Here is a 27,988-nt window from a genome sequence, read left to right on the forward strand (position 1 = left end):
CCCTCCAGAAGAGCTGTAATGCGATGGCATCAGCTCTTTTCAAAATTATCCATCTTTAAAAGACTTGATACACATTACAATTTATGTTGGGAATGTATGTTGATGCAAGATTTTTGGAATTTTGATAGAAATGATACATATTACTGAATAAACTATTGTTTGCTGTCCAAGATTAATGTTACTGATTTTTTATGAGGCAAATGTAGATAGATATATTGTCAAAATAACTAGTTCTGGATATTATTTTAGCAGCTTGAATAGTAATTCAAGCCTCAAATGTTATATTGGATAATTAGTAACACTCATTCTACAATATAGCTACAGTGGAGAAATTTATAAATTATTTGATATTTTGACAGGGATTAGAATCTCCAGATACTTTTTTATGATTTGGCATTCCTTCATTACATATACAGAAGAAGCATCATTTTCAATACAAGCCTTGCCACAAGCCGGGCAAATCTGGAACTATACTTGGCAATCAAATAACACTAATATTCTTTCATGTGAAAACAACTTTTATTGTCACTTTTTTCTTGCATGACATGGACTTTATGTAACTGTACTTATTCTATGTGCCTATTTATCAATTTGCTTTTAATCTTTTAATTTTTCATCTCTTGCTACTATTGTTTTCTCTCTTATAAAAGTAAATTTTAAAAAATTAAAACAAAAAAGTCAATTCCTACGACTTTTTTTATTTAAAAAAAAGCATTTCCGGCGGACACCTACAATTTCCTAGTGAACACCCCGGTTCTAAACTTTCACACTAGCGTCCGACGCATGTCTACTCTAAAGTAAACACAACAGAGTTCAACAGAACTTACATCCTAGGTAACCATGCATAGTACTACAAGCAAAAGAAAAAGAAAAAAGAGAAAAGAAAAATTAGTCGCGAAGCTCCCCCAGGCGGCTTTCATGGAGAAGGCGGGTTTCTGCCCCGAAGATTTCCTCCTCCTCCCGCTGGCCTAGGAAGGAGAGCCCATTTCCCTCTTTCGCAAACTTCAACTCCCAGCATCCCCTTCTGCCCCTGGTACGCCGGCCCCTCCCCCTCCCCTTTACGTTACTCTAAGTGCGCAGATTGGCCCGAGCCTCCAACCAGTCAGCGGCCTCCCCTTTGGCCATTCCGGCCGTCACTCCCAGCACAGCCAATTGGACGTTTAACGTCAAGGGAGGACGCGCTATTCCCGAAGCGCCCTTACGCCGCTCGCGCCGCGGAGGGGCCGGCGCGGGGATAGGGGTTGGTGGCGCAGTTAGCGTCGCGCAGGCGCTCTGCGCTCCGAGTCGGAGAAAGGGGAGGGGGGCGGTGGGAGAAGGAGGTGGCGTTAGCTGGAGCCCCAGACAGCTGGAGGGGATAAACAGAGGAGGGGGCCGCGGAGGGCTCGGGTCCCAGCCAGGCCGGGGCTGCGAAGCCTGGCGACCGGCTCAGGCTGCCACCCAGCCACTCACCTCCCGGAGGGGCCCCTGCCCTGGCTCGGGCTTCGGGCCGCCCCCCTGCATGGAAGTTCAGGGGCTTCGTCCACTGGCTGCTGCGGCTGCTGAGCCTGCCCTGAGGAGGCCTGACAGGTAACTCCCGTGACCCCCCTTCCTTCCCTCCTTCCCCGTGAGAGATATCGGCTCCCCCCTCCCCACTTCTTTTTCTCCAAAGGTAGATGCCCCCCTCCAAGTGACACACGATCCGCCCCCCTGTACTTCCTTGATTCCGTAATAACCTATTGCCCCATAGTCTGTTTCAACCCCCCCCCCACGTTTCCTCCCCCCTCCCCACGTGAATTTACAGGGGCACAAAATGGACCGCAGCATTTTGGGTTTCGAATAAGCATGTAGCTCTTCTGGCTGCTTTTGCAACCTCCCACTGTGTTCAAGGGAAGTTGGTGCACAGCTCACTCCAGGTTTCTTTCCCCCCACCTCCTTGAGGTCTCTCTCTCTCTCTCTCTCTTCCTAGCAAATTCCAGGGTTAGTCTTTCACACAGCAACGAACTCCCTCTTCCCCTTCGTAAAGAGATGGTGTGCTTTGTGGCCCCAGCAGATTCACTGTGGCGGAAGCTTTTAAGGAAGGTAGGAAGTTGCCTTCATGCAGAGTCCATCTAGCTCAGTATTCTCTATGCTGACTGGCAGCGGCTCTCCAGGGTTTCGAATGGGTCTTTTCTGGCCCTCTGTGGAGATGCTGCATATTGTGAGCTGAGGACCTTCAAGGAACATAGGAAGCTGCATTGGACCGAATCAGTCCAATGATCCATCTAGCTCAGAAGTGTCCACCCCTTATCAGCAGCAGCTCGCCAGGATTTCAGTTAGGGTTTTCTTCCAGCCCTACCTAGAGATGTTGGGGGTTCTCCAGGCAAAGGATGTGCTCTGCCAGAGACCTTTCACTCAAATTTTAATAGAGTAAGGCCCACTTTGTTAGCAGAATTAAAAGCCAAGTTCATTAAAGCTTCTGCCACAATATGAGGTATCGCAAGACTTTAATAGGTAATGTTGAGGCAAACATCTCAGATCAGTTAGCATAAAACAACTGTCCCTACCTTGACCATAGAATAGTTATTTCCTCTTGCTGTCCTTGGAACACATTATTTTAATACTGTGCCAGCTGTAAAAGTGATAAAGGTCTGGCAATATTTGTATGTGTTCAACATTGCGATTGTGAGCAGGAAGGAGGTTTGGAAAAAGAGCAATCTGTGTGCTCTGTGTGGACACAGACACACAAACACCAGCCCTCCTCTCATTGCTAGTATTGCCTGTCTTTGTATCTTATGTTTACTGCCTTGCTACTGTTTCTTTCCTGTCTTGCCTCTTCTGTCAGAAAATTGTCCTTCCTAAATTTGATAAGTAAGTTCTTAAATTCTACAGTAGTTTTAATATTATTCATATTTGTAACCCCAACAGTTGTGAACTCTTGGTTGTTCCCACCCCACTTTTTTATGCATGGGGATGTGAGGTAGAAGTGAATGTTGTGCTGAGGGCCTCCTTGCATTTTCTTAGCTGTGGAGGAAATGTGTGCTAACTGCTAACTTCTGACTTCCCAAATACCTTTCCTTGATGCCCATTTCCCTGCTGCCTGGCCAATGATATCTTGCACCCTGTATCCCCTTCCTAAAGCATGCTCCTTAACTACCATTTTAGTGCATAATTTTAAACTGGGTTGGTTTTTGTTGTCAATTGGTATCCAAAGTAGGTTTATTTCGCTCATGTAATTCTGGGCTTTTGAAAATCTCTGTGCCCTGCTTTCTGCTGTGAGTGTGGGCATTTGTACAAAGCAGAGTGCAGTATTTCTTTTTATTGACATGCTTCCATGTAGACCTCATGGGGGGAATTAAACCTGTGCTTGCTTTTTATTGTAATGGCAAACATTAAAAAATAGGTATGAAATCATGTCACACATGTGCCTCTGACAGCATCAGAAAAGAGGTAGAACAAGCTCAAACATTAACCTGTAAAGCCAATCTAGATTAAATGTTTTATGTGTTAAATGAGTATATCTAGCAAGTGTGAGGAGTAATGGCCAACCTGTGCTAAAGGAAGTTGGGAAACATCATTTGGCTTAATACTGGCTGACAGCCTATATGGGAATGTGTTCAACTACTGGTGGATGAATCGCATGACTGAATATGAAGATGGAAAAGTGCTTATAGGCATCATCTTGCTGTGAATGCAGATCTTCAGCATGCCTGTGATAAGTTACATTAGAAGATCCATAGAGCTCACTACAGCACAAGTATAGTTGCCAATCGTAGTTGGCTTGGTGGTATGACTGACAGATTTATTTTACTATTTAGAGTACGTTTATTCCATCTTTTGGGGTCAAAAACTCTTCAAAGGTAGTTCATGTTTAGAAGCATAACAGTGATTTAAAACATAAAGGGTAGCCATCTAACATGTTACATAAAGAAAATAGTGCCAGTTAAATTGTGAATTGGCAGCCTTGTTTAGTTAAAAATAGATAGAAATTATCAAGGCCTTAAGAATAATTTAAAAACAACCAGAGAAGGAGCCAATCATACATCCATTGGAAGGAATTCCCCAGTGACAGGGCCACTACTGAAAAGTCTCTGTATCTTGTGACAACCAACCAAATTGATGTGAAGAGTGGGCCTACAAGCAGTTATCACCACACTGCAGACAATTGAGGAGGATTAGTGACAGTATAAGTGGAGGAACAGGACTGTAGACACAGCAATTGCATTCTGTCCTACTTGCAGCCTGATTCCATGCAGGCTATTCAGGCGTACCGGTAAATTCTGCTCTATTCAGTGAGATGTTCTCCCAAGTCAGTGTGTGTAGGATTGTAGCCTTTTAAAGGGACAGGCAGCATTTTAATGTGGCAGTGTAGCAATCCTAGTCAGGCATCCAGTTTCCCATGCCACATGCTCAGTCTGTTTCAGGAAACACATCTGCGTGGATTGAGAAGAAAGCCTCCAAAAGTGGGTGGGTGAGTTGACCCTTTACTTCCCCTTCTCATGTAATTGGAGCACTGTGTCTTGGCCAACTATCTTTCTTCTCCCTTTCAAAAGTGAGAGCTCCTTTGGGCTATTAGGCTTCTTTTGAGTGGTTAGCATAGTTTCTTGCTGCAGAGGCTGACAGCCAGACATAATTATATCAGTATGGGACAGAATGGCTGTCAAGTTCTGTCCCCTGCCACCAAGCCTGCCTGCCATGTGTTTCTCTGAGGCTGGACTCCATTGAGCACGGATTGCAATGCTGGCTGAATCCCATCCTGAAGAGGCATCCAAGTCTTCAACTGTTCCTCTGTGAAGAGATGGTGTTCTTCATTCCTTTCTACTATTAAACAAGCCCCTTGGGGTTTCTGTGCATGATCAGTTATCTTGAGTGAGCACTGCAGCTTGTTTGTTTGCATGCATGATGCATGGCACAGCCAAAGCTCAAGCGCACTTTTAAAAAAATGAGGAAAAGCCTATCTTGATATAGGCTGTTTTTCCTTGCTTCAGTGGTCGGTTGCATTGCTCACATTCCTTCTTACAGTTTTGCCTCACGCTAACAGATTATAGGTAGTGGAATTGAGTGAGGATCACAATTCACAGCAAGTATGTAGCTAGCTGGTCAAGATAAGTGATGACTAATACGCAGGGATATATATAAAGTTAGTGGGGTGGGGGAACAAAATTTATTGAATTAGAAATTTTATCTTTATTAAATTTATATCTGGCTCTTCCCAAAGGAACCCAGCGCAGCAAACACATCAGTGATAATGCAATATGATTAAAAATGAACATTTAAGCATGTTAAAAGATATAAAATCAATCAAACATTTATAAACAATTACAGTGGTACCTCGGGTTACAGACACTTCAGGTTATAGACGTTTCAGGTTACAGACTCCGCTACCCCAGAAATAGTACCTTGGGTTAAGAACTTTGCTTCAGGATGAGAACAGAAATCGCGGTGGCGGCAGCAGCAGGAGGCCCCATTAGCTAAAGTGGTGCTTCAGGTTAAGAACACACCTCCAGAACGAATTAAGTTCTTAACCCGAGGTACCACTGTAAACATCTAGAAACAGTTTAAAGCAATCCTTATCCTCTTGGCTAATAATTTCAAGGTTGCCAGGAATGGTTTCTTTGAGCTATCAAATGCCTGGGTAAACAGGAATGCTTTTAAATTTCCTCCTTAAACTAAGCAGTGAGGGAGGCAGACCTCACCAGACCTCCCATAAATGGGTTTATGCCACGCAGGTAGCATGCAGTAGTGACACCACCAACAGGGGTTGGTGGTGCCAATCATAGGGCCTGAGAGTGTTAATCCAAAAATCTCCAAGCCTTCCACACAAAATGCTAAAGTAATTATCAGTAATATACAGATAAAACCAGGAGGATTTAAAAACCATTTTACGCACCTGACTTATGCCCAGGTAGGTTTTCTGTACTAAAAAAAAAATTTAAAAAATTGGTCGGTATCTAGAACAGCATGATTAAGGTGCCTGTCTATTATTAATAGTTGGGGTGTTCCAAAGCGTAGGTGCTGTCATGCTGAAAGATCGACTCATGGATGTGGAGCAAATGTTATATAGCACTTATGAAATTTACACAGATAGAAGTGACACATATGGGGCAAGGCAATCCCTCACGTCAACTGGCCTCAAGCTGTTATGGGCCTTATATACTAATAGTAAAACCTTGAACTGGGTGCAGTAGCAAATTGGTAGCCAGTGCAGATCTTTGAGCAGAGGTGTAAAATGCTAACAGGATCCCACTCGGTGGACCAACCACAAGGGAAGCCTCACATAGAGTTCATTGCAGTAATCCAGTCTTGAAGTTTCAGTTGCCTGGACTACCTCAGCTGTCGCAACTATTGTAAACCTCAAGGTTCATAGTGGCATGCCAGTGGATGCAGGTTGCTGGGGAGCAAGAGCAGAAAGGGGATGTTGCCTTACTGCCCTGCTTCACTAGCTTCCTGAGGCACCTGATTGGTCACTGTGGAGGAGCAGGTTGCTTGAACTAGATGGCCTTTGGCTGGATCCAGCAGGGCTCTTCTTATCTCCAAATGTGAGTGATGGATTCAGGCTGCTGATGGGGGAGAGGGGAGATCATAGTGGTAGGGCTAAGGGGAGAGGTGGTGGGAACTAATGACCTTGCTTGAATGGGAGAAGGTGGTGTAGGACCTGAGCCACAAGGCGTTGTGATAGCTGTGTGTGTAGATGGCTTTAAAATGGGGTTAGGAAAGGCAGCAATATGGAGGACATGTTATCAATGACTACTAGCCCTAATAGCTAAATGGAATTTTCAGATTCAGGGTCGTCTTGCAAATGCCATTCACTGAGGGCGGTGAGTCAAAGCAGGAGAGGACCGTAGCCATCATATCATGATTTTCTGTATAAATAATAAAAAAATCTTCTCTTCCCCACCCCCCTTATTTGACCACAGGTAATTTCAATGCCTTCTGTATGGACACGAACTCTACTGGAATGCTCGGATGTACACCAACACCTCCACTAGCTTGCTTTCGTCAGCCCTATTGTGAGAAGATGGCAAAAGCAAACATTACTAGAGACCTCATCCACAGGCAGCTCAAGGTACCTCTTGCGCTAAAGGGAGGGAGGAAGATAATGAACTTGAAAGGCAGTTGGAGTAGTTTGGTGTGGTCTCAGAGAACATACTTTTAATGTTTTAAGCTCAGATCAGATGTCATGGCCAAACCATGGTTTGGCTGTCAGTGGTGCTGGCTCTGGGTTCTTTTGAGGGGGGTAGAAGATGGGCAAAATTCCCTCTGAAGGCTTTCCTTGCTGAGTGGCTGTAGCACCTCTGCCCTGCCACTGCCCAGTCACTTGCCCTCACCCTCTGGACACAGAGAGAGTGTGTGTTTGTGCTCTGTCTTTATCACTCTCATTGCTGCTAGCCCACTTGGAGAAGGCAATGAACAGGTATATAAGTATTTTACTTCATAGCTCAACTGTCATCTGTACAGATAAGCAGGTGGAATACAAAACATAAATAAAACAACCAGATGCACAACAATAAAATACAATTTGAAACAGATAAAGGCAACCAAAAACAACCATTCACTTAAAATGTCTCGGGAAAATAGCCTGACATCAGAATGATGACAGTTGTACTTGTGAGAAGAGGGAATTCTGCAATTAGGGCACCACTGCAGAAGGCTCATTTATTTAATTTATTTTGCATTATTGTATGTTGATTTTTGTCAAATATGCGCAAGGTGGCTTACATCAAAACAAATATTTATTTATTAAAATTTATATACTGATTGGTTGCAAGACAGACAAACTCTCAAACCTCTTATATTTGTAGGACTTACAAAAGGAGTCAAAGTGCAATTAAAAATGATAACAAGCAATATTAAATGCAAACAGACTAGAAGCTGCTGGGTGGGGGAGACACTTGAAATTAAACTAAACATGGCGTCTGAAAGCTTGCGGAGAACAAAGAAGTCTTCACTATGTGCCAGAATCCCATCAGTGCCATGGCCACCCATGCGCCTCACATTGTTAAATATGGAGCATCCCCCAGTTGTGAAACAAGGAGAAGAAACTCCTCAGAAGATCTCAAAGCAACAGCAAGGAGAAGAAGCAAGGGGCTTTCCATCATTCCACAGCTCCGCTGCTGCATTTGAAAAACTCCTCTCCTTCACAGCCACCCTCCATACCCTGGATTGTGGGGGCACTTGGAAAAGGGCCTCCATGGATTATTGTAATGCTGTGCCTTGTGTTGGAACGGTATAGAGTTAGATTTAAGAGCTCACGTATTGATTCTTGACGTAGTAAGGCATGATATCCATTTGCTCTTTATAGGAGAAGGGTGCCCTCAGCTTTGAACGACACTATCATGTCACTGACCCCTTCATCCAGCGCCTGGGCTTGGAGGCAGAGCTGCAGGTAAGTTGCAAGTGCTGGAGGAACTGTAGTACAGCTCCTCCCCTTACAATGACAGCTGCTGAATGCTAACCAAAATCCAGTGTTCCCCTCAAGGATTGGTGTGCCCCTTCTGACACATTTTACATTTATTTAACAATTTGTGTTGGCAAAGAACCACCTTCAAGTGCCACCGTTTTTAATCTCTTTCAGGGATGGGGAATCTGTTGTCCTCCAGGTGTTGTTGGGACTCCAGCTGCTGCCATCCCTGACCATTGCTCTTGCTGTCTGGGATGATGGGAGCTGGAGCTCAAGAATGCTTGGAGAGGTTGCCCATCCTTGGTCTACTTGGATTTCCCCCTTCCAAGAGCTAGGTCTTTGCCTAAAAGAATTGAGCACCTACTTATGTGTTTGTGATATGCAAATCTCAGCTAGATCTAAAGCGTCAGTATCCTGTGAGTATCAGCCAAGCGGTCTAATCCTATGTAAGGTTACCTAGTTGTAAGGCTCGGTTCATTAGAAAGTGACATTATGAACCTACTTCCCTCAAATGTCCATGATTCATGGCTATTTTTTTAAGGTAAAAAGTTTCATGAAGTACAGTATGTGCAAGCAAGCACATTATGAGTAGTCAAGGGAGTGACATCCAAAAGAGGTTCTGAGAACTTAAAACTACAAGGGGAATTGGACATGTCCAAATAGTGTTATATTTTATTTTATCCCCGTCTTAGAATCCTGTTAAATCTAAAATTTGTATAACTCTTTGCATCACCTTGTATAACTCTTCCAGGGTCATACTGGCTGTGTCAACTGCCTTGAATGGAATGAAAAGGGAAAGTAAGTATGTCTTAAAATTTAAAGGATGACTGTAGCATGTATCCAGTGAAGGGAACTCTGTAAAACGTGATGAGCAACTGAGTTTACGATGGGGCCGCTTTCCATTTTGCTCTCTTGCTTAGCCAAATGGTGCCTTTGTTATTGTCTTCCCACTTCCAGCAGCAATTTTTCATTCGTTTTTAAAGTGCAGATTAAGCACATTCATGCTGTGGCTAGCAGCTGTCAAATTGAGAAGCCATTGCCTTTGTGCCCTGCTTGTGAGCTTCTGAAGACATTTGGTTGGCTGCTATTTGAAATTAAATGTTGAACTGGATGAGACCTTGGCTTAATCCAGCAAGACAAATTTTACTATTTTATTTCATGCAATACAATGTCGTGACTTTCAGAAAGGATTAAATTGGGAGTGGAGAATCTGTAGATCTCCAGAACTACTTTCAGATTTTTTTTTACAATCAAGCTGTGTATAAAATTTATGATATAAAAAAATAAGATGAAATAAGTCACATACATTCCCAACTCCTATCAGCCCCAGCCAGGATGGCCAAAGGTTGAGGAGGATGGGAATGGCAGTCCAACAACATCTGGAGATCCGCATGTTCTTCATGCCTGGATTAAATGCTGGGAGATGGGAGTTATGTTAACCATAACATACTGTAAGCCATATAAAGGCAGGCTGCACAGCACAACCTGGAGACTTGCTGGAATAGAACCTGTGGACCATGTTTGACATGAGAGGCCAGAAGTACTTTCTTACCTGTAAGTCACGTCCTTGTATTGCAGGGAAAGTACAGTAGGGAAGAATAGACAACTCCATTAAATGTCTATGGAAAGCTTATCTGGCCAAGGGAACAGTTTAAATCAAAAGGCATTAGTTGGAGGTATGGGGCACTTTCCACAAATTGTCAGCTGATGATTTGCCATTATCTTGTCCGGTTTCTGTCAATTATCATGCTGATAGTGGAGACATTTGCTTCTCCTTCTAATTCCTTGCTGTACTCCACAAACCTCCATAGATTCTAGAGTGTCCCAGGTTGCACTTGCACCTGAGGTCTTCCTGCAAATGAATGTGGAACAATATGGAAGCTCAGAGTTGTTTTCATGGGCAACAAAGCTCATAACGCTTTGTCTCCTTTGACTTCTCAGTTTGCTGGCCTCTGGCTCTGATGACCAGCACACGATAGTGTGGGACCCGCTGCACCATAAGAAGCTCCTCTCCATGCATACAGGACATACAGCAAACATATTCTCAGTCAAGGTGAGTGGGTTTTGGGCAAAGTGGTGAAAGGGTGAGCAGAGGGGAAATGGTCTCTTTAAGCAGTATGCATTTACGAATGGGTCATGCAACAACATGTCACAGTGAGGAGTGTTGCTGTTCAGGATTCAGGCCATTCCATTCTATTGTCCCCTGCACTCAACATTTATGCAACGTTTCTTGCCTACATTTATTCCTCAGTAGGCCAATTTTAGGGTCACCATGCCTCCCTTTAAGGGTTTTGTTGTTGTTTTTAGTTTTTGCTCTTCTGCAAACCTTGTGATTCCTCTAAGCCTTCAGTGGGGAGTCTTTAGCCATCCAGATGTTGCTAAACTGCAGCTCCCATCAGCCCCAGCAAGCAAGGCTCAAAACCTCGTGTACTCGTCTGGCTACACAAGCAACTACACTCGCAGTCTGAATATTTGAAACAGAGGAGAACTTGTAAATCTTCAGCATTGGGAAGCAGACTGGACACTGCTGTGACAAATCTGTTGTGCAGTGTCTCAGACCCAGGGACAGCCCCAGGCATTTTGAGGCGAATAATTCAAATGATGCCTGACTGATGGTGCTGTTCCACAACTGTTGCCCATTTCAATAGCACTTGTCCCAGAGAACCTCCCAGTTGGTTGTGCCCTGTGGGTCAAATAATCTGTATTCCACTCTGCTGCCATTAATGGCACCCCAAATCCTCATGGTAGGGCTATCTCTGCTTCAATTATTTTTACATGGCCCAGACTTGGACTGTTTTTGGATGGTCAGTGTTGTTATTTCCTCATTCCCCAGTCAGTATACCAGTGGTGTGAAATAGCTGTCATCAGCACAAACTTCTGGCATGCCTATTATGGCCTGCATGGGTTTTCTCTCGTAGCTCATTGCATGCGCACTAGCTGCTGTGTTTATGGTGACAGACTCATGTGACTGGTTCATCCAGTCCACATTCAGCTGAGGCTAAAGAGGGAAAAGGTGGCTGCACAGATTGAAAAGTGAAGCTTGCAGTTGTGTGACTCCCTTGCTGACATCAGAATGAATGTACAGACACCAGCTCCACACAGATAATGGTAGAGGCAAGCACAAGCCCCAAGTTGTGATGTTTTTCCTGTATATGCTGAATGATGTGTGGTAGCTACAAATCTCTGGGTGAATGAGTGAATTGGGCAATGTGTTGTGCATACTTATCACACTTCTCTGGGATGCTCCAGTTCAGCATAAAGCAGGATGTCATGTGCTGTGCTGTCTGAATAGGTGGATTTCCTTTGTCGCCATTTTTATCTCTCAGTCTTCCATTTCTGTTCTTTTATATTTGAGCCTAAGGCCACTTATAAAATTATTATAAAATTATCCCTCAGAGGGGCAGACAAAATAACCCACAGTTTGACCAAAAGTAACAATCATTTATTTCATAAAATTTATATACTGCTTGATTGTTTTTTGAAAAAACCACCACTACAAGACCCCTGAAAACAATTTGCAAAAAGAATAAAATATATGTGGTGGTTCCAGTCAACATCAGTCCAGTCCTTATTGTAAGCAACTAGTGGGTCCTGCATGGTGATGTACTTACTCATACGCATTTCTCAAATATATAGTGGGTGCTAGATTAGCATTGTAGCAGCTCAACACATACAGATATGTGGTTCTTCCTTGCTGGATCAGGGTGTATCTCTAAGGCTGGACTGGGGAAGTTGTGGTCCTCTGGATGTTAAGAACATAAGAAAAGCTTGCTGGATCAGGCCAATGGCTCATCTTATCCAGCATCTGATTCTCACAGCTTTCACCCAGATGCCTGTGGGATCTGAGAACAAGAGCACCCCCGCCCCCCAATTTCCAGCAGCTGCTATTCAGAAGCATTGCTGCCTCAGACTGTGGAGGCAGAGTGTAGCCTCCATCTCTTCTAGCAACCATTGACAGACTTATCCACCTTTAGCTTAAGGCCTGGGGCCAAATGGCCCTCTTGCTTTCCCTGCCTCCCCAATTGGCCCTGAATTGTGAGGGGTTGAGATTTGAGGTTATACCAGTCCTATCACCATGGTGTACCTTCCTTCCTGGCCATTTGCACATTGAACTTGACGTGAGCATATGCACCAACACACACACACAGCCTAATGTGCTTAATTCTCCCTGCACCCCCCGTCAACACACATGAGTGTACATGTATGTAGTTTATGTGCCCTGGAAACATTTGCATGCTTGGGTTTCCTCCTCTTGTATTTGTCCTAAAAGCACTCTTAGGAATTTCACTGGAGGTGGGCACTTACCAGTTATGGGATGTATCCAGTGTTCTTTGTCTATAAGTGTAAGTTCTTTTGCGTTGGCAGCAGAAATTCATTGCACAATAGATTGTTGTACAATAAACTGCACAAGGTTACCAGCAACCCGCTTGTGCATTACCTTGTGCAACAACATTCCCCTGGTGCAAAACACTTTGCCAGCGGAACAAGCAGACCACTAAGTGATTTTCATTTAGTGCTACATTGGATACAACCCAAAGCCAATCAAATGGGGCTGCTCAGCGGCACTATCCTAAGCAGGCAATAGGATGCCTGTTTGTTGTTAGGGGAAAGTGTTGTGGTTGTGTTGGAAGATCCATGCTTTGAAAATCTTGCTTTGTTTCTCCACAGTTCTTACCACATGCAGAGGATCGGATACTTATCACTGGGGCTGCCGATTCCAAGGTGCATGTCCACGACTTGACGGTTAAAGAAACCATCCATATGTTTGGGGATCACAAAAACAGAGTCAAGCGTATTGCCACAGCTCCCATGTGGCCCAACACCTTCTGGAGTGCAGCTGAGGATGGGTTGATTAGGTACAAGTGCTTTCTTATCTGAAGAGCGACAGCCCTTCCTACCAAGGGCAGTGAATTTTGTGAGGATGCTAAGAACTCTCTGCTGGCTATTACAGTACTGCAATTCTCAGGCTTGTGTGGTATGGTGTAAGAGCCAGAACTGTTTGAAGCCAAATTCAGTATAAGGTGCAATGCTGCCTTATACTGTGTTGATCATTGGCCCATTCAGCCCTGTACTGTCTGCTATGTCTGGCAGCAGCTCTACATAGTCTTTGGCAGAGACTTCACATTGGCCTGCAACTCTAAACCTTTAACTGGAAATGCCAGAAATTGCACCTGTGACCTTTTTGCATGCAAAATGTGTGTTCTGCCAATTAGCCTTCGTCAAAGAGAACCAACCTAAGCAAAACCTAGGTAGGAAGAAGTAGACCAGCAAAGCATTGGCGCCTTAATTCCCCATTTTCCATGGTGGCTCAGTGTGTGATGCCTATCAGTGGCTTCTTCTGTTCTGTATGTACCTGTTAACACACTTTCATTTGTTCATTTTTTAGACAGTATGACCTGCGAGAGAACAGCAAACACTCAGAGGTCCTGATTGACCTGACGGAATACTGTGGACAGCTTGTGGAGGCAAAGTGTCTCACTGTCAACCCCCAGGACAATAACTACCTGGCAGTGGGAGCCAGTGGGCCTTTTGTACGGATCTATGATATACGCATGATCCACAATCACAGGTAACGATAACTAATTCTTGGAGCTTGGTGGGATTTAAGTCTTCAGGCAGAAGGGAAAGTACAGTGGTGCCTCGCAAGACGAAAAGAATCCGTTCCGTGAGTCTCTTCGTCTAGCGGTTTTTTCGTCTTGCGAAGCAAGCCCATTAGCGGATTAGCACTATTAGCGGTTTAGCGGCTATTAAAGGCTTAAGGGATTAGCGGATTAGCTGCTAAAAGGCTATTAGCAGCTTAGTGCCTTAGAAAAAGGGGGTGGGGAGCGGAAAAAAAACCCTAGGAATCGCAAGACATTTTCGTCTTGCGAAGCAAGCCCATAGCAAATTCGTCCTGCGAAGCACCTCCAAAACGGAAAACCCTTTCGTCTAGCGGGTTTTCCGTCTTGCGAGGCATTCATCTTGCGGGGCACCACTGTAATGTAAAACCAAGAAAGACTTGCACCAATTCACATGAACTGTAGAGGGCGCTGTAAACTCAGAGTACACTACAGGTTCCTTAGCGTTAGCTGTGCTGGTTTTGTAGCAGCAGACCATCAGTCATATTGCTGTGGACTACAGGCCAACATTTATTTTAAGCTTAGCCATAGAGTGTACTCTGCCATGAGATGGAGTGCTTGACTGCCTCACCATAAAGGTGGACATAATGCACTTTGAACATGACGGTGCATCCGGGGTCACATGAGTCATTTCTGTTGGCTAAACCTTGGAAATTGTCCAGCTGCAAGTGGATATATGTGGCTGTTGTAGAGAAGTAGACTCTTGAAAAATATTCAGGTTAGTTTATTGCAACAAAAGAGAGGGACCCGTAGCAGCTTTTAAAAGGTGGAATGAAGTAGCACACAGTTTCGTTTCAGAGAGCTTGATTCCTGTACGGTATGATGCGGACAGTAAAGGTGATGAATATATTCATGTATGTACATGCATAGAAAAACTGTGTGTTGGGGAGGGCAGGGACCAGCTTTATAAAGTGAGATAAAGGGGTACATCTTGATCTTTACTTTTGCTGTAATTGAAAATTCTACGCCTGAATGCCAAAGCTATCAGTAGTATGACATCATACCAAAGACTTGCAGGAGAGCACTGGCTTGTATGTACTAGAAGCTATTAATTCTCATTCCTGATTGAAAGTAAATCTATGGCATTTTATTTTGTGTTAACTACATTTGCTTGCTCCCCCCCCCCCTTCTTCCCTCCACTCTCTTTCTAATTGTTCCCATAGTTGAAATCTAAATTGTGAAGTCTTTGGGACATTGATTTTTCTTTGTTTTGCTGATGTTAACTTGGTAAAGTGCCATGTTTATAAAAGCAGGAGTCTGTAATTAAAACTTTTTTAAAATAGTCAGACTTTAACATTGTCTGTTGCACTACACATGAAGGATGATTCCTTGTGGTAAGATGCAATCTGTATACCTAATTTGCACCAAGTGATAATGCCTCCCAAATTCAGCAGCCTCCTGTTCCGTCAGTCCTCTTCTCCCATCTTTTTAAGCATATAGAACTCATACTGTCCCAGTATCCTCTCCCACTCTGCTCCCTGGTAGTTTCCTTGTGTTTCGCCTTTTTAATTTAACAGATTTGGTACTTTTTTCCCCAAGTAAAGCAGTGGTTTTAACATTGCCCTCAAAACCAGCATCATCAAAATTAAACTCTTTCTCCCTTCTGTCTAGAAAAACAATGAAACAGAATCCCACAGCTGGAGTCCATACATTTTGTGACCGGCAGAAACCCCTTCCAGATGGTGCAGCACAGTACTATGTAGCAGGTAAGACAGTTTTGTGTGCTGTGACTAATCTGGGGTCTGCTTGTGTTCCAAAAGATGGTGGTTTTGCTGTCTCATTAAGGAGGTGCAGGTGCTTTTAAGTTACTTGGACTGGGAGTGGATGGCTCAAACATGGATTTCCTTGACTGTTGAGAGCTTAGTATGAGTTGAGAACTCCTTCATATCACAACTGACGGGTGCTACAAAGGCCAGCACAAATATGAGATGCTTTTACAGTAAAGCACCTTTTGAAAGTTTGTAATAGTGGGCTGAGGTCACTTCCACTCTGTGAAGTTGTTGAGGTGAGCTACGCTTGAGTTTCTTCTCGTTCTTCAGGGCATCTTCCAGTGAAATTGCCAGACTACAATAACCGGCTGAGAGTTTTGGTAGCTACATATGTCACCTTCAGTCCTGATGGTACAGAACTCTTGGTCAACATGGGAGGGGAGCAGGTAAGAAGGATCACAGATGAATTACCCATTAGAAATTGATGGGCAGGTGTTTTGGGACTGGGTTGTTGGGGGTTGTTGTTTCCATTTCCCAATTTTATTTCTTTGAGCAACCCTCACAGGGCTGGAAAGTCATTCAAAAGATTTCCTAGATAAAACTCAAAGGGGTCAAGGTCAGCACCACAAGGACTGAGTGGCCTTTGGCCCATCCACAGTGCAGAAAATATTGCAAAATAGAAAAAGCTAAGATTCTAATCAAACCAAATGTGAAACAGTTCTCTTATGTGGAATTACTGGTGCTGGTTATGCCTAAGAGCTCCCATGAAGAAGACGTGAAACATGTTGGGATCAAACCATACTTCGCTGCACCTGGAAGTGTCATCCCTTCTCCTTTCCCCAAATCTAGGTTTGCTGCCACATAAATCTCTGGAAGGGCCTATTTAATTATAGACTTGAAGCTAAATATATGAATTGCTTTCACTGAAAAGCATTGCAGCCACTGCGGTGCCAGGTAGCTCTTCAATGGTAGTGGTTTCATATATGTGGATGATCGCTTGGCAGTCATTAAATGATTTGCACAGTGCTCGTTCTGGGCAGCTAGTACTGCATATGTTTTGTAGTAGTTCCTCATCCCTCCAATCTCTTTGGGCTGAGTTTCCTGAAGATAACGGCTGTGGGGACTTTCCATGAAGGTCATGAATCCCTTGGGTTGCCCTCTAGATGTTGCTGGGCTAGAAGTCTCACCATTCCTGACCATTGGCCATGTTAGCTGGGGTTGGAGTCCAGCAACATCTGAAGGGCACAGAACTCCCTATCCTTGCCTTAACTGTCTCTGAAAATCATAGGTGCCCTGGAAATGCTGGCAATGAACAAACACCTTATCCTTCCCAGCACTTTCTGATTTTGGAAGCAAAGGAACACTTTCTTTGGTACCAGGAAAGTGCGACTTGGTGTACAGAGCATGACATGGTCTCTGTCCATAGGTGCTTCCTTTTGGTAGTTTCACTGCAGGCTGTAGACTTAAGCTGGCTTTTCAGTGTGTATTATTATATTTAAAAAATTCATACTCATGGTTTTCAAAATAGGAATTTTGCTGTTGTGTATGAAACCACATAAAATTCTCCATGATATCCTTCCCTACTCTAAATTAATAAACTGCTTCATGCTGTGTGTGTGTGTGCACACTCCAAGGCATGGGACACATTTTGGTAATTCTGATAATTCTGGGACCATTCCTAGGCTTCTGCATGTAGTCCTAGGAACATATGAAGAAATCCTTTTCCAAATGTAGGAAGTTTTTCTGTGGTTGCTTTTGTTCTCACCTGACAAATCAGTTTCCTAGTCAAAGAGGTGGCTTGATTTAAAATTTCCATAAACTGGTATAGTTTTGTTGTTTTATGACGAAGAAGCTGTTCTGTATATATTACTCTGAAATCCATGGTTCTTTCTTAAGGCATCACTAGGCATTCAGTTCCCAGTGACCATCTTTTGAGGGTGGGGAGGCGCCTTTTGGGTTCTGAAGTAATGTTTTACATTACCCAGTAGAGGACATAGTTGCTCTCTACTAGACACGTGCATGTTCATGTTAACTGGCAGAAAACAAATACTTTTATTTCTTCATCATAACTTGGCTTGTATAGCCTGCAAACTTACTGTCCTCCACTTGATTTCTAGGTTTACTTATTTGATCTGACTTACAAGCAGCGGCCATACACTTTTCTCCTGCCAAAGAAATGCCACTCTTCAGGAGGTGAGCGAACTACATTTACCTTGAATTGAAGAAAGCGCCTGTATTTGTATTCAACTCCTAAGGCATTTCTTTGTGGCCACTCCAGCTTTTTGCCTGTTTCTAGCCCTCTTGGAGGTTGACATAGATTTCAAAACTGGTGTTGTCCTTGGAATGGTGGTTGTGTGGAGGACTTGCAACCCAGTTCCAGCAAATTTTACAGCTTTTTATTCCCAATCAGTGTAATTTAAGTGTCTTTGAACAAACCGGGGAGATTCCAGTCTTTAATTACTTAATGGGCTTTGCAGTATCCCATAGATAATGCGGTGACCCTCTCCTTGCTATTCCGCCCCATTGTTTTTTGGTGAATAAGTATTAGATACCCATTTTGGTCACATTCATGCCATTGGTATGTGGGTTTTGCTAATAACATGCAAGTAAAATATGCAAAACTCGCTGCTGCTTTATATCTGTCACATTGGAAGTGGTGATCTTTACCAAACAAGTTGCCAAGGTAGGTAACTTATGACATGCTGTGGCTTTGTCTAAGAAATAAACATAATGGAATGTCAGAGCATGTTGCAAAGCAGAAAATGGGACTTTTTATATTGAGTTGTAAGTCCCCAGCGCATACCTCTTTGCAGAGCAATAAAACCAAATGTTTATAATGGATAGACACTTATTTGCTTAAAGGGGATAGGGCTGAGGGAAGTGTATGAGGCAGGACTTAGTGGCTAATGAAAGCTAATGAAACAGCACCACAAGGCTTCTTCTTTCCCTGTACCACTGCAAGTGGAAGCGCCATTGCTGACTTCACTTACCACTCATAGTGCAGTTCTCTGTGTTCAGGGTTTCTCTCCCATTTGGAATAGTACAGCATGGAGTTGGTAGTATAATGCTATCATGTCAGGACACTGCAAACATAAGCTGGTTCAGTGGCCAATCTCCCTTTCCCAGGAACTGTAGTTTTGTGTGTGTGCACACCAGGGAGTGGGGGATAGGGATCTTAACAAAATTGTTGGTGCTCTTTCTGACTTACGATTCCCAGGGTTGCTTGGGAAAAGCTATGATCGTTAAATATGAACAAAGCCTACTAGTTTGCCATTTAGTTGTTATTTTTTGTTAAGTTTAAGTAAATGTGCCTCTGGAGGGAGCTGTATGCCCATATCTGCATTCCTGGTTGATGTTGACTTTTGAGATACCTCGCACAGGCTAGCGACAAAGAGTTTTCAGAGATCCAGGAGCAGCTGCTTCTGTCCAAAAGTCCAGGTGGGGGCGAGGACCATAACACTTCTCAAGCTGGCAACCCCACGGGGGGAAGGGGGTGCCTACTTGATGTGTATCATTAAGCCCCCTTTGCCTTAAGTTGACTCCAAACGGTATACCTCAGCAAGCAGGTCAAATTGGCTTCCCAATGCCTTGCCAAACCCTTCATCTGTAATCAATATAAGTTGCAGCCTTATTTGACCCAAGCTACGTGCCTTGTGTAATTGGTATGGGTGGTCCTTGGAGGTGGGGGCGCCAGGCTTACACAATGAGCTGTGAGCCAGGGAAGAGCAGATTGAAATCTTGCTCGTGTAACCAACTTGATGAAAGGCTACAAGTTCTATGCGAGTCACGAGTGTTTATTTCTGGGATGCAGGGGTGGTGGTGGTTTCAACATATATGCTTTGTTTTACCCTTGGCCTCCTTGAGGATTGATGAGTCCATGAAACTGAAAGGCCAAGTATGTGCAAGATGCCTGTACATTATCTGCAACTTACACCTTGCTTGTCTTTCCAACACTCAAGAGGTGCAGAATGGGAAAACATCAACCAATGGCGTGTCAAATGGCATCCATCTCCACAGCAACGGCTTCAGGCTGTCTGAGGGACGAGCACACATAAGGTAAGGTGACATGCTTGTCTTCAATTGTTTTGTATTTTTGAGCTAAACTGTGTCCAAAAAGTTCTGGGAATTTACTTAAAGAGACTGAGAGCCAGAGTCAACTTGACTGGAAACTGTGCCAAGTCTTCACCAACCTGGTGCCCTCCAGATGTTTTAGATTACAGCCTCATCCAACACAGCTGTACTGGTTGGGGCTGCTGGGAGTTGTTGCTGTTGTTGCCATTAATGCTATTATCTTCCACATATATCTCAAGGTGATGTACAAAGCATAATAAAGCCCCAAAAACCACTTAACTGCGCAAGAAACAGCAGAATATAATTTTTTAAAAAACAATACAGAATAGACTTCTGTGGCAGAAACTTGTTTATCCAACTGGGAGAACTGATTGAAATAAAAGTGTGTTTTGTTTTATAAAAGCAGAGTATAAATTTAATAAATCAAAGGGAGGTTGGGGGTAAGGAGGGGTTCCATGGCCAGGATCTATTTTGACATATTCCAGCTCTCCTCTCCTCCCCTCCCTTCTGAAGTCCACAGGTGGAGCTGCCTCCCTATCTGGAGAAAATCAAGCTGCAAGCCAACGAGGCATTTGCTTGTCAGCAATGGACTCAAGCCATCCAGCTTTATAGCAAAGCTGTCCAGAAAGCCTCCAGCAATGCCATGCTGTACGGAAACAGAGCTGCTGCCTACATGAAGCGCAAGTGGTAAGCAAACGAGGCCACTTTCCTTAATGAAATGAGCCTCTCTTGCCATCTTAGGATAGCACTGTGGGAGTTGCTCTGCCCTTCCTTGATCTCAAGAGTATGTGGATATTACTTCCTCCATAGTCGGCTGTCAGTCTGACTGCTAAAGCCACTGGTCTGCATACTCTTTCATGGGCTGTCTCTTTTTTAGACTAGCCTTCCTCAACCTGGTGATGCCCAGACGTTGTTGGACTCAAGCTCCCATCAGCACCAGCCAGCATGACCCAGGGAGCTGGAGTCCAACATCATCTTGAGAGCGCACAAGGTGAGGGGAGAATGCTCTCACCAGAGGAGCCACATGAGCCCCCTCTCAGATAGTTTATGCCTTCCTCTGCTTCTTCTCTCCTAACAGAAAGAATCTATCTTGTCTTTCCCTCCTGGGAAAATTCTGCAAGCAATAGTGCCCATATATCAGGACCAAGTATAGTCTGGCTTTTGCTGCTGTGGAAGAAAAGCAGAGGTGCTTCTGTTTTGAGGGAAATGTGGGCTCATTCATAGCTCCGTGGTAGAGTGCATGGTTTGGATGTAAAAAGTTCCAGGTCCAATCCCAGGCATTCCAGGTAGGACTAGGAAAGACCAGGTCTGAAACCCTGGAGAGATGCAATCAGACATTTCAGAGAATACTGAACTAGATGGGGGTAAATGAGTTTTGGAAGCAAGAGGGGAAATACTTTCCCACTGAATAATTAGGATTTTTGTCACCTTTACAGGGATGGGGATCACTACGATGCATTGAGAGACTGCTTAAAGGCCATCTCCCTAAATCCATGCCACTTGAAGGCTCACTTCCGCCTGGCTCGCTGTCTCTTTGAGCTGAAGTATGTGGCAGAAGCACTGGAGTGTCTGGATGACTTCAAAGGAAAATTCCCTGAGCAAGCACATAGCAGTGCTTGTGATGCACTGGACCGGGACATCAATGCAGCCCTTTTCTCAAAAAGTGATAATGGTGAGAACTGTTGTGCCAGCGTATTGCCATCCTGCCCTGAGCATTGGTGAAGGCTTAGATTCCTTTTCTTAAATTATCAAACCTCTGAGGTGTACATGATTCAAGACTATTCAGCTGCAACTTGCATTAGCACTGCACTTTTCTTTTTATGCCTTTATGTTTTTCTGAACAGCGCAGATATCAGTTGTATGGTGGTGGGTGTAATTTAGATCAGGGGCAGACTGAGAAGCTAGGAGGGCCACATTCAGCCCTGGGCCTGAGGTTCCCCACCCCAGGACCCAATAATTTCTGAGGTCCCTTCCAGCTTTAAAATTCCTAGGTGGCTGTTGTTGTTGTTTAGTCATTTAGTCGTGTCCAACTCTTCCTAGGTAGAGGATGTTATTTATCGCTGCGAAGTAGGGTAGACTGAGAGGCAGCAAGGCTTTCTTGTGCTCTCCCAAGTGCTAGAAACAAGTAACATTGGTTTGACTTTCTTTAGCGGAAGACAAGAAAGGGAGCGGCCCTATCTGGCTTCGAGCAACGGGCCGAAAAGATTCCATTTCGGATGATGAGATGGTGCTGAGGGAGCGCAGCTATGACTACAAGTTCAGATACTGCGGCCACTGCAACACCACCACAGACATCAAAGAGGCCAACTTTTTTGGCAGGTATGTCAACTTCTCTCAAGGTCAGGAGTGGAGTTTCTGCTGTTTATGTGTTGCCCTTCCATCTGTACTGCCTGCTGAATTAGGGATCGAGGGAAATTTTGTTTGGTCCACATTTTACAATGATCAAACCTGACTCTTGCTTCAATTCTTCTACTTACTCTCTCCAACAATCCCTGCCCCCCCCTCCCAGCAATGCACAGTACATTGTCAGCGGCTCTGACGACGGCTCCTTCTTCATCTGGGAAAAAGAAACAACAAACCTGGTGCGGGTGTTGCAAGGCGACGAGTCCATTGTCAACTGCCTCCAGCCCCACCCAAGTTACTGCTTCCTGGCCACCAGTGGCATCGATCCAGTCGTACGGCTGTGGAATCCCAGACCAGAGGTATGATCAGACAAAGGATTAGACAAATGCATGCATCTGCCTTCTACAGGCAACCTCTAGGCCTGGTTGCTGAATGCTACTTGCATGTGCTGACCTTTAAAGCCCTAAAAGGCCTCAGCCCAGTATACCTGAAGGAGTGTCTCCACCCCCATTGTTCAGCCCGGACACTGAGGTCCAGCACCAAGGGCCTGCTGGTGGTTCCCTCACTGCGAGAAGTGAGGTTACAGGGAACCAGGCAGAGGGCCTACTCGGTAGTGGCGCCCGCCCTGTGGAATGCCCTCCCATCAGATGTCAAGGAAATCAACAACTATATGACTTTTAAAATACATCTGAAGGCAGCCCTGTTTAGGGAAGTTTTTAATGTTTGATGTTTTATCGGGTTTTTTTTATATTCCGTTGGGAGCCACTCAGAGTGGCTGGGAGACCTGGCCAGATGGGTGGGGTATAAGTAATAAATGATGATGATGATGATGATGTTGTTCAGAGCAATGTGTCTGCCATGGGCTAAGCTTGGAAAACCAAAAGCACCCCACCCACTTTGGTTTGCCCAGCACGAGCAGCTAACGTTGCCTGTTGCCCTTCCTCTTGTTTTGCAGAGCGAGACACTGAACGGGCGAGTGGTGGAAGATATGGAAGGCGCTTCCCAAGCCAACCAGAGGCGGATGAATGCTGACCCACTGGAGGTGATGCTGTTTAACATGGGCTACCGGATCACAGGACTGACTAGTGGTGGGACTGGAGGCTCAGATGATGAAGACAGCTCCGAGGGGCAAGTCCACTGCCGGACCAGCTAAAGCTGAACTGCCTCTCCTTCCCATGATTTTGGGGTTTTTTTGTTTTTGTTTCTTTGTTTGAAGGGAAATCTAGTTTGCTCAGTTTGAACTCTGATGAACGACTGCACTGTTTCACACTATGCACAGAGTAGGACACGTCAGCAGGGGCAAGAGTGGCTTTGTTAAACTGCTGCTACTATTTCTTCCCCCCTTTTGCCCCGTTCCACTATTGAGCAGCATGGTAACGCGGCCTGTTGAGTTTTGCCTCCCAGCAGAATCTATACTGTACAGGGGTTCCTTTTCCACGTTGTCTGTGAGCAGTGTAAAACTGGTAGCCATCCCCTCCTCCAGCGCTGCTGCATGGCCTGGATGGTGGGAGGCATTGCCTACATGAATGCATTTTACAGAGAGGATGTTTAAAAACTCAATAAAATGTAAAACTAGGGCAGGGATTATGGAATTAAGTTTAATGCGGTGATCTGTGTCTCTGAAGCTTGGCTTGCCTGCTCTGCTGCTAGCTATTGGCCCATAGTTGTGGCCTCTCTGGTGTCTCTTTCAGCCCACAGGACAGCTGATGAGCCCAGCCTCTGCATCTAAAGCCATGGTCACAACCAAGTGGCTAGAGAGAACATGGGCAGCTTAATTCATGTGACTCTGGAGGTGCAAAATACATGACACCAGGCAGAGAAACTGACTTCCTGGTATTCAATACTTTATTTCTTCCATGTGCAGAGAGAGAAATGGCTGTAATAGAGAGAGAGGCCCTGACACGGTGCTCTGTGACTTATGTGACTTGAGCTAGTAAAAAGACCTGATGTTGCTGCTCTTTGGAAAACTCCTGATTCCCCCACCCCCGGCAACTTCTCCCAGAATGTTTTCTTTCTTGTGTGTCTATGGTTAGGCATGTGGCGTATGTGGGACATGCCTCATCACTGCTTGGGACTGAATGCTGAAAGTGAACTGATTCGCTGGCTCTCCACGAGGTTGTCCTTCCCCATTTTCTTGACATTTGTGTGACCTCCCACCTCTGCCATGCATAGAGGAATCTCCATGGGGTTTGTGAACTTCTCAGTGGAGCCGCCTATTCTTTCTCAAATCTTGTTTCTGGTGGGCAGGAGTCTTTAAAGTGGCACAGGATGTTGACTCCTCTTTTTTGTTAAATGACTCCATTTTACCTGTTTGCTTCCAGCCATCAAATGGATACCACACAGTTGATGTAACGTGGCTTTTTAAAAAATATGATTGTGACCTAAGCCCAAGAGTCCCTGGGAAATACACGTAACATTTGTTCTCTCCTCATTTATGTTAAATTGCTAGCATTGTTCCTTGAGGTAAGAATGGAGGGCGGAGAGAGAAAGGTATGCATGACCAGGACAAATGCTGCTTTAAGGTTGGCTTTTAGGAACACAGAATTCCTGTGTTTTGTGAAGGATCACATGTTTGGGAAAGTGATCTCTGGACATGGCACATACCTTCACGTCTTTTGTGTCACATCTCTGGAGCAAGTGGTTGCAGAAATAATGATGGCATAAAATCTGCTGTCAATACAACTTCAGGGTGTGATGGTGTTGATAATGCGCCATTGTCTCGAACCAACTCAGACCTTCTCTTCTAGGTAACTCTTCTCTGGGATTTACGCTTGGAATTGGAAGCAAGGCAGGCAGCCATTTGTGGGTGGGTGCTGAGGAGAAATATGACTGTAACATTGCTGTCTCCATTAAACATCTTTGCTTTGCCTCCCCTTGAAAATGTGTGCCCTGAAATAAGACCTTCAATAGCATCCCATGGTCTTTCTGAGTAGAATGACATACTGTAGTCTTGCATCATGTAGTGCAGCATTCTCCAACTTGGTTCTCTCTAGATCAGTTGGGGCACCAGGTGTTGTTGGACTACAACTCCCAACCCCCCGACAACTGGTCATGCTAGCTAGGAATGATGGGAGTTGTAGTCCAACAACATCTGGGGACCCAAGGTTGAGAAAAGCTGCTCAAGGTGATGTTGAACTCAAATACATAGCTGTCCCAGCAAGAATGGCCAGAGGCCAGAGATGGTGGTTGTTTTAGTCCAGCAATGTCTGGTGGGGCACCAGGTTTGAGAAATCCTGTTCCTTTCATGGTCCCCAATATGTTAACCAGAAAAAAAAAACTATGTTGTCTTTTGGCTCAACCCTTGCCAAAGCCAAGATGTATGCATATTATACAGAAGCAAATACCTTGGTTTCACATAATTTCTTGCCACTAAGCAAATGGTGATTGTACACCCTTGCAGTCAGCATAACTCTTAGGAAACTTGGGCCAGACTATGCCAACTGTAGATTGCTCCCCTCACCATTTACTCAAACCGTATTCTGTTGTCTTGGCTGGACAGCCACTTCAATCCATCACTTTTTTATATTCACTGCACGCTACACTCTCCTTAAAAATCAAGAGCATTGCTGTGTTTTCAAGGATCTTAAAAACAATATCTTCTCTGAGTTGTAGGTAAGAGTTTTCCCTTGCAGTTTTCTTATTTCAGGAACTTTCCAGTTGCTTAAAAGTACCCCCCCCCAAAAAAAAACCCTGAGTTGATTGCCTAGTATTTAGGTTTCTGAGGGAAGGAAAAATATTTTTTCTCCTATCCCACCCACTTGTTTTTGCTGGCTCACCCTGCCGCCTTTTTCATTTCATTGGCAATGCACTTTTCTCCAGTCTGTAGGAAATAAGGTGCAAGCTTGGGTCTGCCTCCACTCTGCTCTAGAAGAACACACACACACACACACACATACACATATATATATATGAACATATATACATGTATATGTATATGTGTATAGAGAGAGACAGGCAGACAAGAGAGACAGAGCAGGTTGACCACTACTTCAAAAACATTGCAGTCTAGGGATAGCCAACATAGTGTCTGCCCTCCAGATTCTGTAGACTACAACTCCCATTGTTCCTGACCATTGACCATGCCAGCTGAAGTTGTGGTACAGAACATCAGAAGAGAACCATATTGTTTTACCCCGTTGTAGTCTTTTGGATTCTCCTTGGACCTTCAAGCATCCTGTTTATTGGATTCAATTGGCCACAGTGTTAGAACCATCAGCAGCCTCTTGTTTATTATAAATGGAGCAAAAGGAATAAAACCGCTTTGCGCATGGTTGGCTATGGAAAAGCAGCATACAAATCAATGATGATGATGTATTAGGTGTTCCATGGGATAAGGAGTCCAGTGAGGAGACCCTGAAAGTAATTTGCCTTTCTCTGTTCTGGAGACGAAGCTACTTCAGTGTGTGGAGGGCAGGTCACAGGTGGGAGAGGTGCACAAGCCTTTGGTGGAATAACCCCAATACAGTCTGTAGCTTCTCACTCATGTTCAGTTTCTTCGTCCTTGCCACATGCCAGTTCAACTTCCTTTTCAAACCTTCACATCCAAAACTTGTGTAAAAAAAGTAATGCTGAGATTAGAAACTCTGTAGGAAATAGGTTCGGAATTCCTCTCTGCATAGCTTTCACTGTGGCAGCTAATTTTATTTAATTTTATTTTGCTGCTGAGCACTGTGTTTTCCTTCCCTGCTATCCATGGCATGACAGCTGAAGTATCCCTTTCCTCTGCCATGGATAGATTTTTAGTTGCTGCTTAACTGAAAATAATATTCATGTTTTAATACTGGGCTAATGGTCGCCCCATATTCTAGAGTACTTGATTCTGGGCTTGTAGACTATACTTGTGAATGAGGGGGGCATCTGTGTGGATGGAGAGAAGAAAACCGTGATGGAGGAAGAGGCGCTTTAAAATTTATCTTGTCCCTCTGCCTTAGCTTGTGTGCAGGGAGAGGATATACTCATATTGTTTTCCTCTTGGTTAACTCTTTCTAATAGAGAGATGCCCCCCAAAATACTATTTTTGTAATCAAGCACAGGGATCTCTTCTGGTGTATAAATATGATGAGTGCATAGAAAAAGCTTCATTTTGGCTGCTGGGAAAACAGTTGCCATATAACTTTTCAGGAATCTGAAATGAGATTTTCCCCAAAGTATATGTCCTTGCAGAACAACTGCCTTAGTTTTTTTTGGAAGGTGGGGAGGTAATGGGGTGTTTCTGTTTCTCTGATCCCTGGAAGAGAAGGGGTTAAGCTATTAAAAGCATTTTTGTTCTAGTTTTCTTTTGGTGTCCTCCTTCTGTTCTTGAGACAGTTCTGACCTTGTGCCACTAGTTTGCTGCAAAGATTTGCATGGTTGGTGGGTATGCTAACGAACACCTGATCTTCCTGCTCGGAGGCAAGATTTTTACGCACCCCAGTTGCATAACTTGCGAAGCAGCAGTTTTGCATAAAAACGCAGAATTCAATGGTGGCTGTATTTCTTATGCAGGGAGAGAAACTTTACCAACTTCCTAAATAAAAAATCAGTGGAAAAACCATTAGATGATCCTCTAAGAATCTCTGTATTTTTCCAGTGGGTCCAAGAGGGGAAAGGTTTAGGAATTGCTAGTTTAGGAGAAACTCGAATGGTAGCTGTTTGGGCCCAGTACATGGTGGTCTGCTTTATGCCTCCTGTCAAGAGGGGTGGTAGCTGCCATATCTATACTTGGGGGAGAGTATAGCAAATTATTTGCAGGCTCAAGGGCTTGAGTCCCATCTACTTAAAGCAGGGATGGGGAGTTTCAAGCCTTTGGGGGCCACATGTAGCTCTCCAGGCCTTTATGAGATTCTCCAGAGGCCAAAGCCCCTAACTAACTCTACTCTGTGCCATCCTTGAGTGCATTTGCCTGGCTGGAA

At 44.3% G+C, this 27,988-nt stretch overlaps 1 protein-coding gene across 3 annotated transcripts; it reads left to right on the top strand.

Annotated features, from left to right (window-relative positions):
• The first annotated feature begins 1,188 nt into the window (after positions 1–1,188).
• WDTC1 (WD and tetratricopeptide repeats 1) lies at positions 1,189–27,367 on the top strand. 3 transcript variants are annotated; one of them, XR_014514730.1, is made up of 17 exons: positions 1,189–1,566; positions 6,873–7,021; positions 8,258–8,341; positions 9,108–9,154; positions 10,298–10,409; positions 13,025–13,212; positions 13,743–13,925; positions 15,586–15,680; positions 16,014–16,129; positions 17,801–17,876; positions 19,643–19,739; positions 20,268–20,441; positions 21,191–21,426; positions 21,905–22,073; positions 22,264–22,456; positions 23,053–25,059; positions 25,178–27,367. XR_014514730.1 is itself a non-coding variant. In XM_083455224.1 (16 exons), exons 2-16 carry the CDS (start codon positions 6,893–6,895, stop codon positions 23,248–23,250), a joined length of 2,097 nt encoding a protein of 698 aa, XP_083311350.1. In that variant the 5' UTR covers positions 1,189–1,566; positions 6,873–6,892; the 3' UTR covers positions 23,251–27,367. The 3 variants fall into 3 exon arrangements, 1 of the variants encoding a protein (XP_083311350.1); XR_014514731.1 differs by having other exon boundaries at positions 23,053–25,041; positions 25,172–27,367; XM_083455224.1 differs by having other exon boundaries at positions 23,053–27,367.
• The last annotated feature ends 621 nt before the right edge of the window (positions 27,368–27,988 follow it).

This window comes from Podarcis tiliguerta (genome assembly GCF_965153285.1).
Source record: "Podarcis tiliguerta genome assembly, chromosome: 8".
NCBI lineage: Eukaryota > Metazoa > Chordata > Lepidosauria > Squamata > Lacertidae > Podarcis > Podarcis tiliguerta.

Excerpts from the sequence above, each read along its gene's own strand:
- WDTC1 (XM_083455224.1), top strand. The coding sequence starts at position 6,893 with ATGGACACGAACTCTACTGGAATGCTCGGATGTACACCAACACCTCCA. Across the intron at positions 7,022-8,257 it reads TCATCCACAGGCAGCTCAAG|GAGAAGGGTGCCCTCAGCTT; the intron begins GTACCTCTTGCG and ends TGCTCTTTATAG. Across the intron at positions 21,427-21,904 it reads TTTCTCAAAAAGTGATAATG|CGGAAGACAAGAAAGGGAGC; the intron begins GTGAGAACTGTT and ends GACTTTCTTTAG.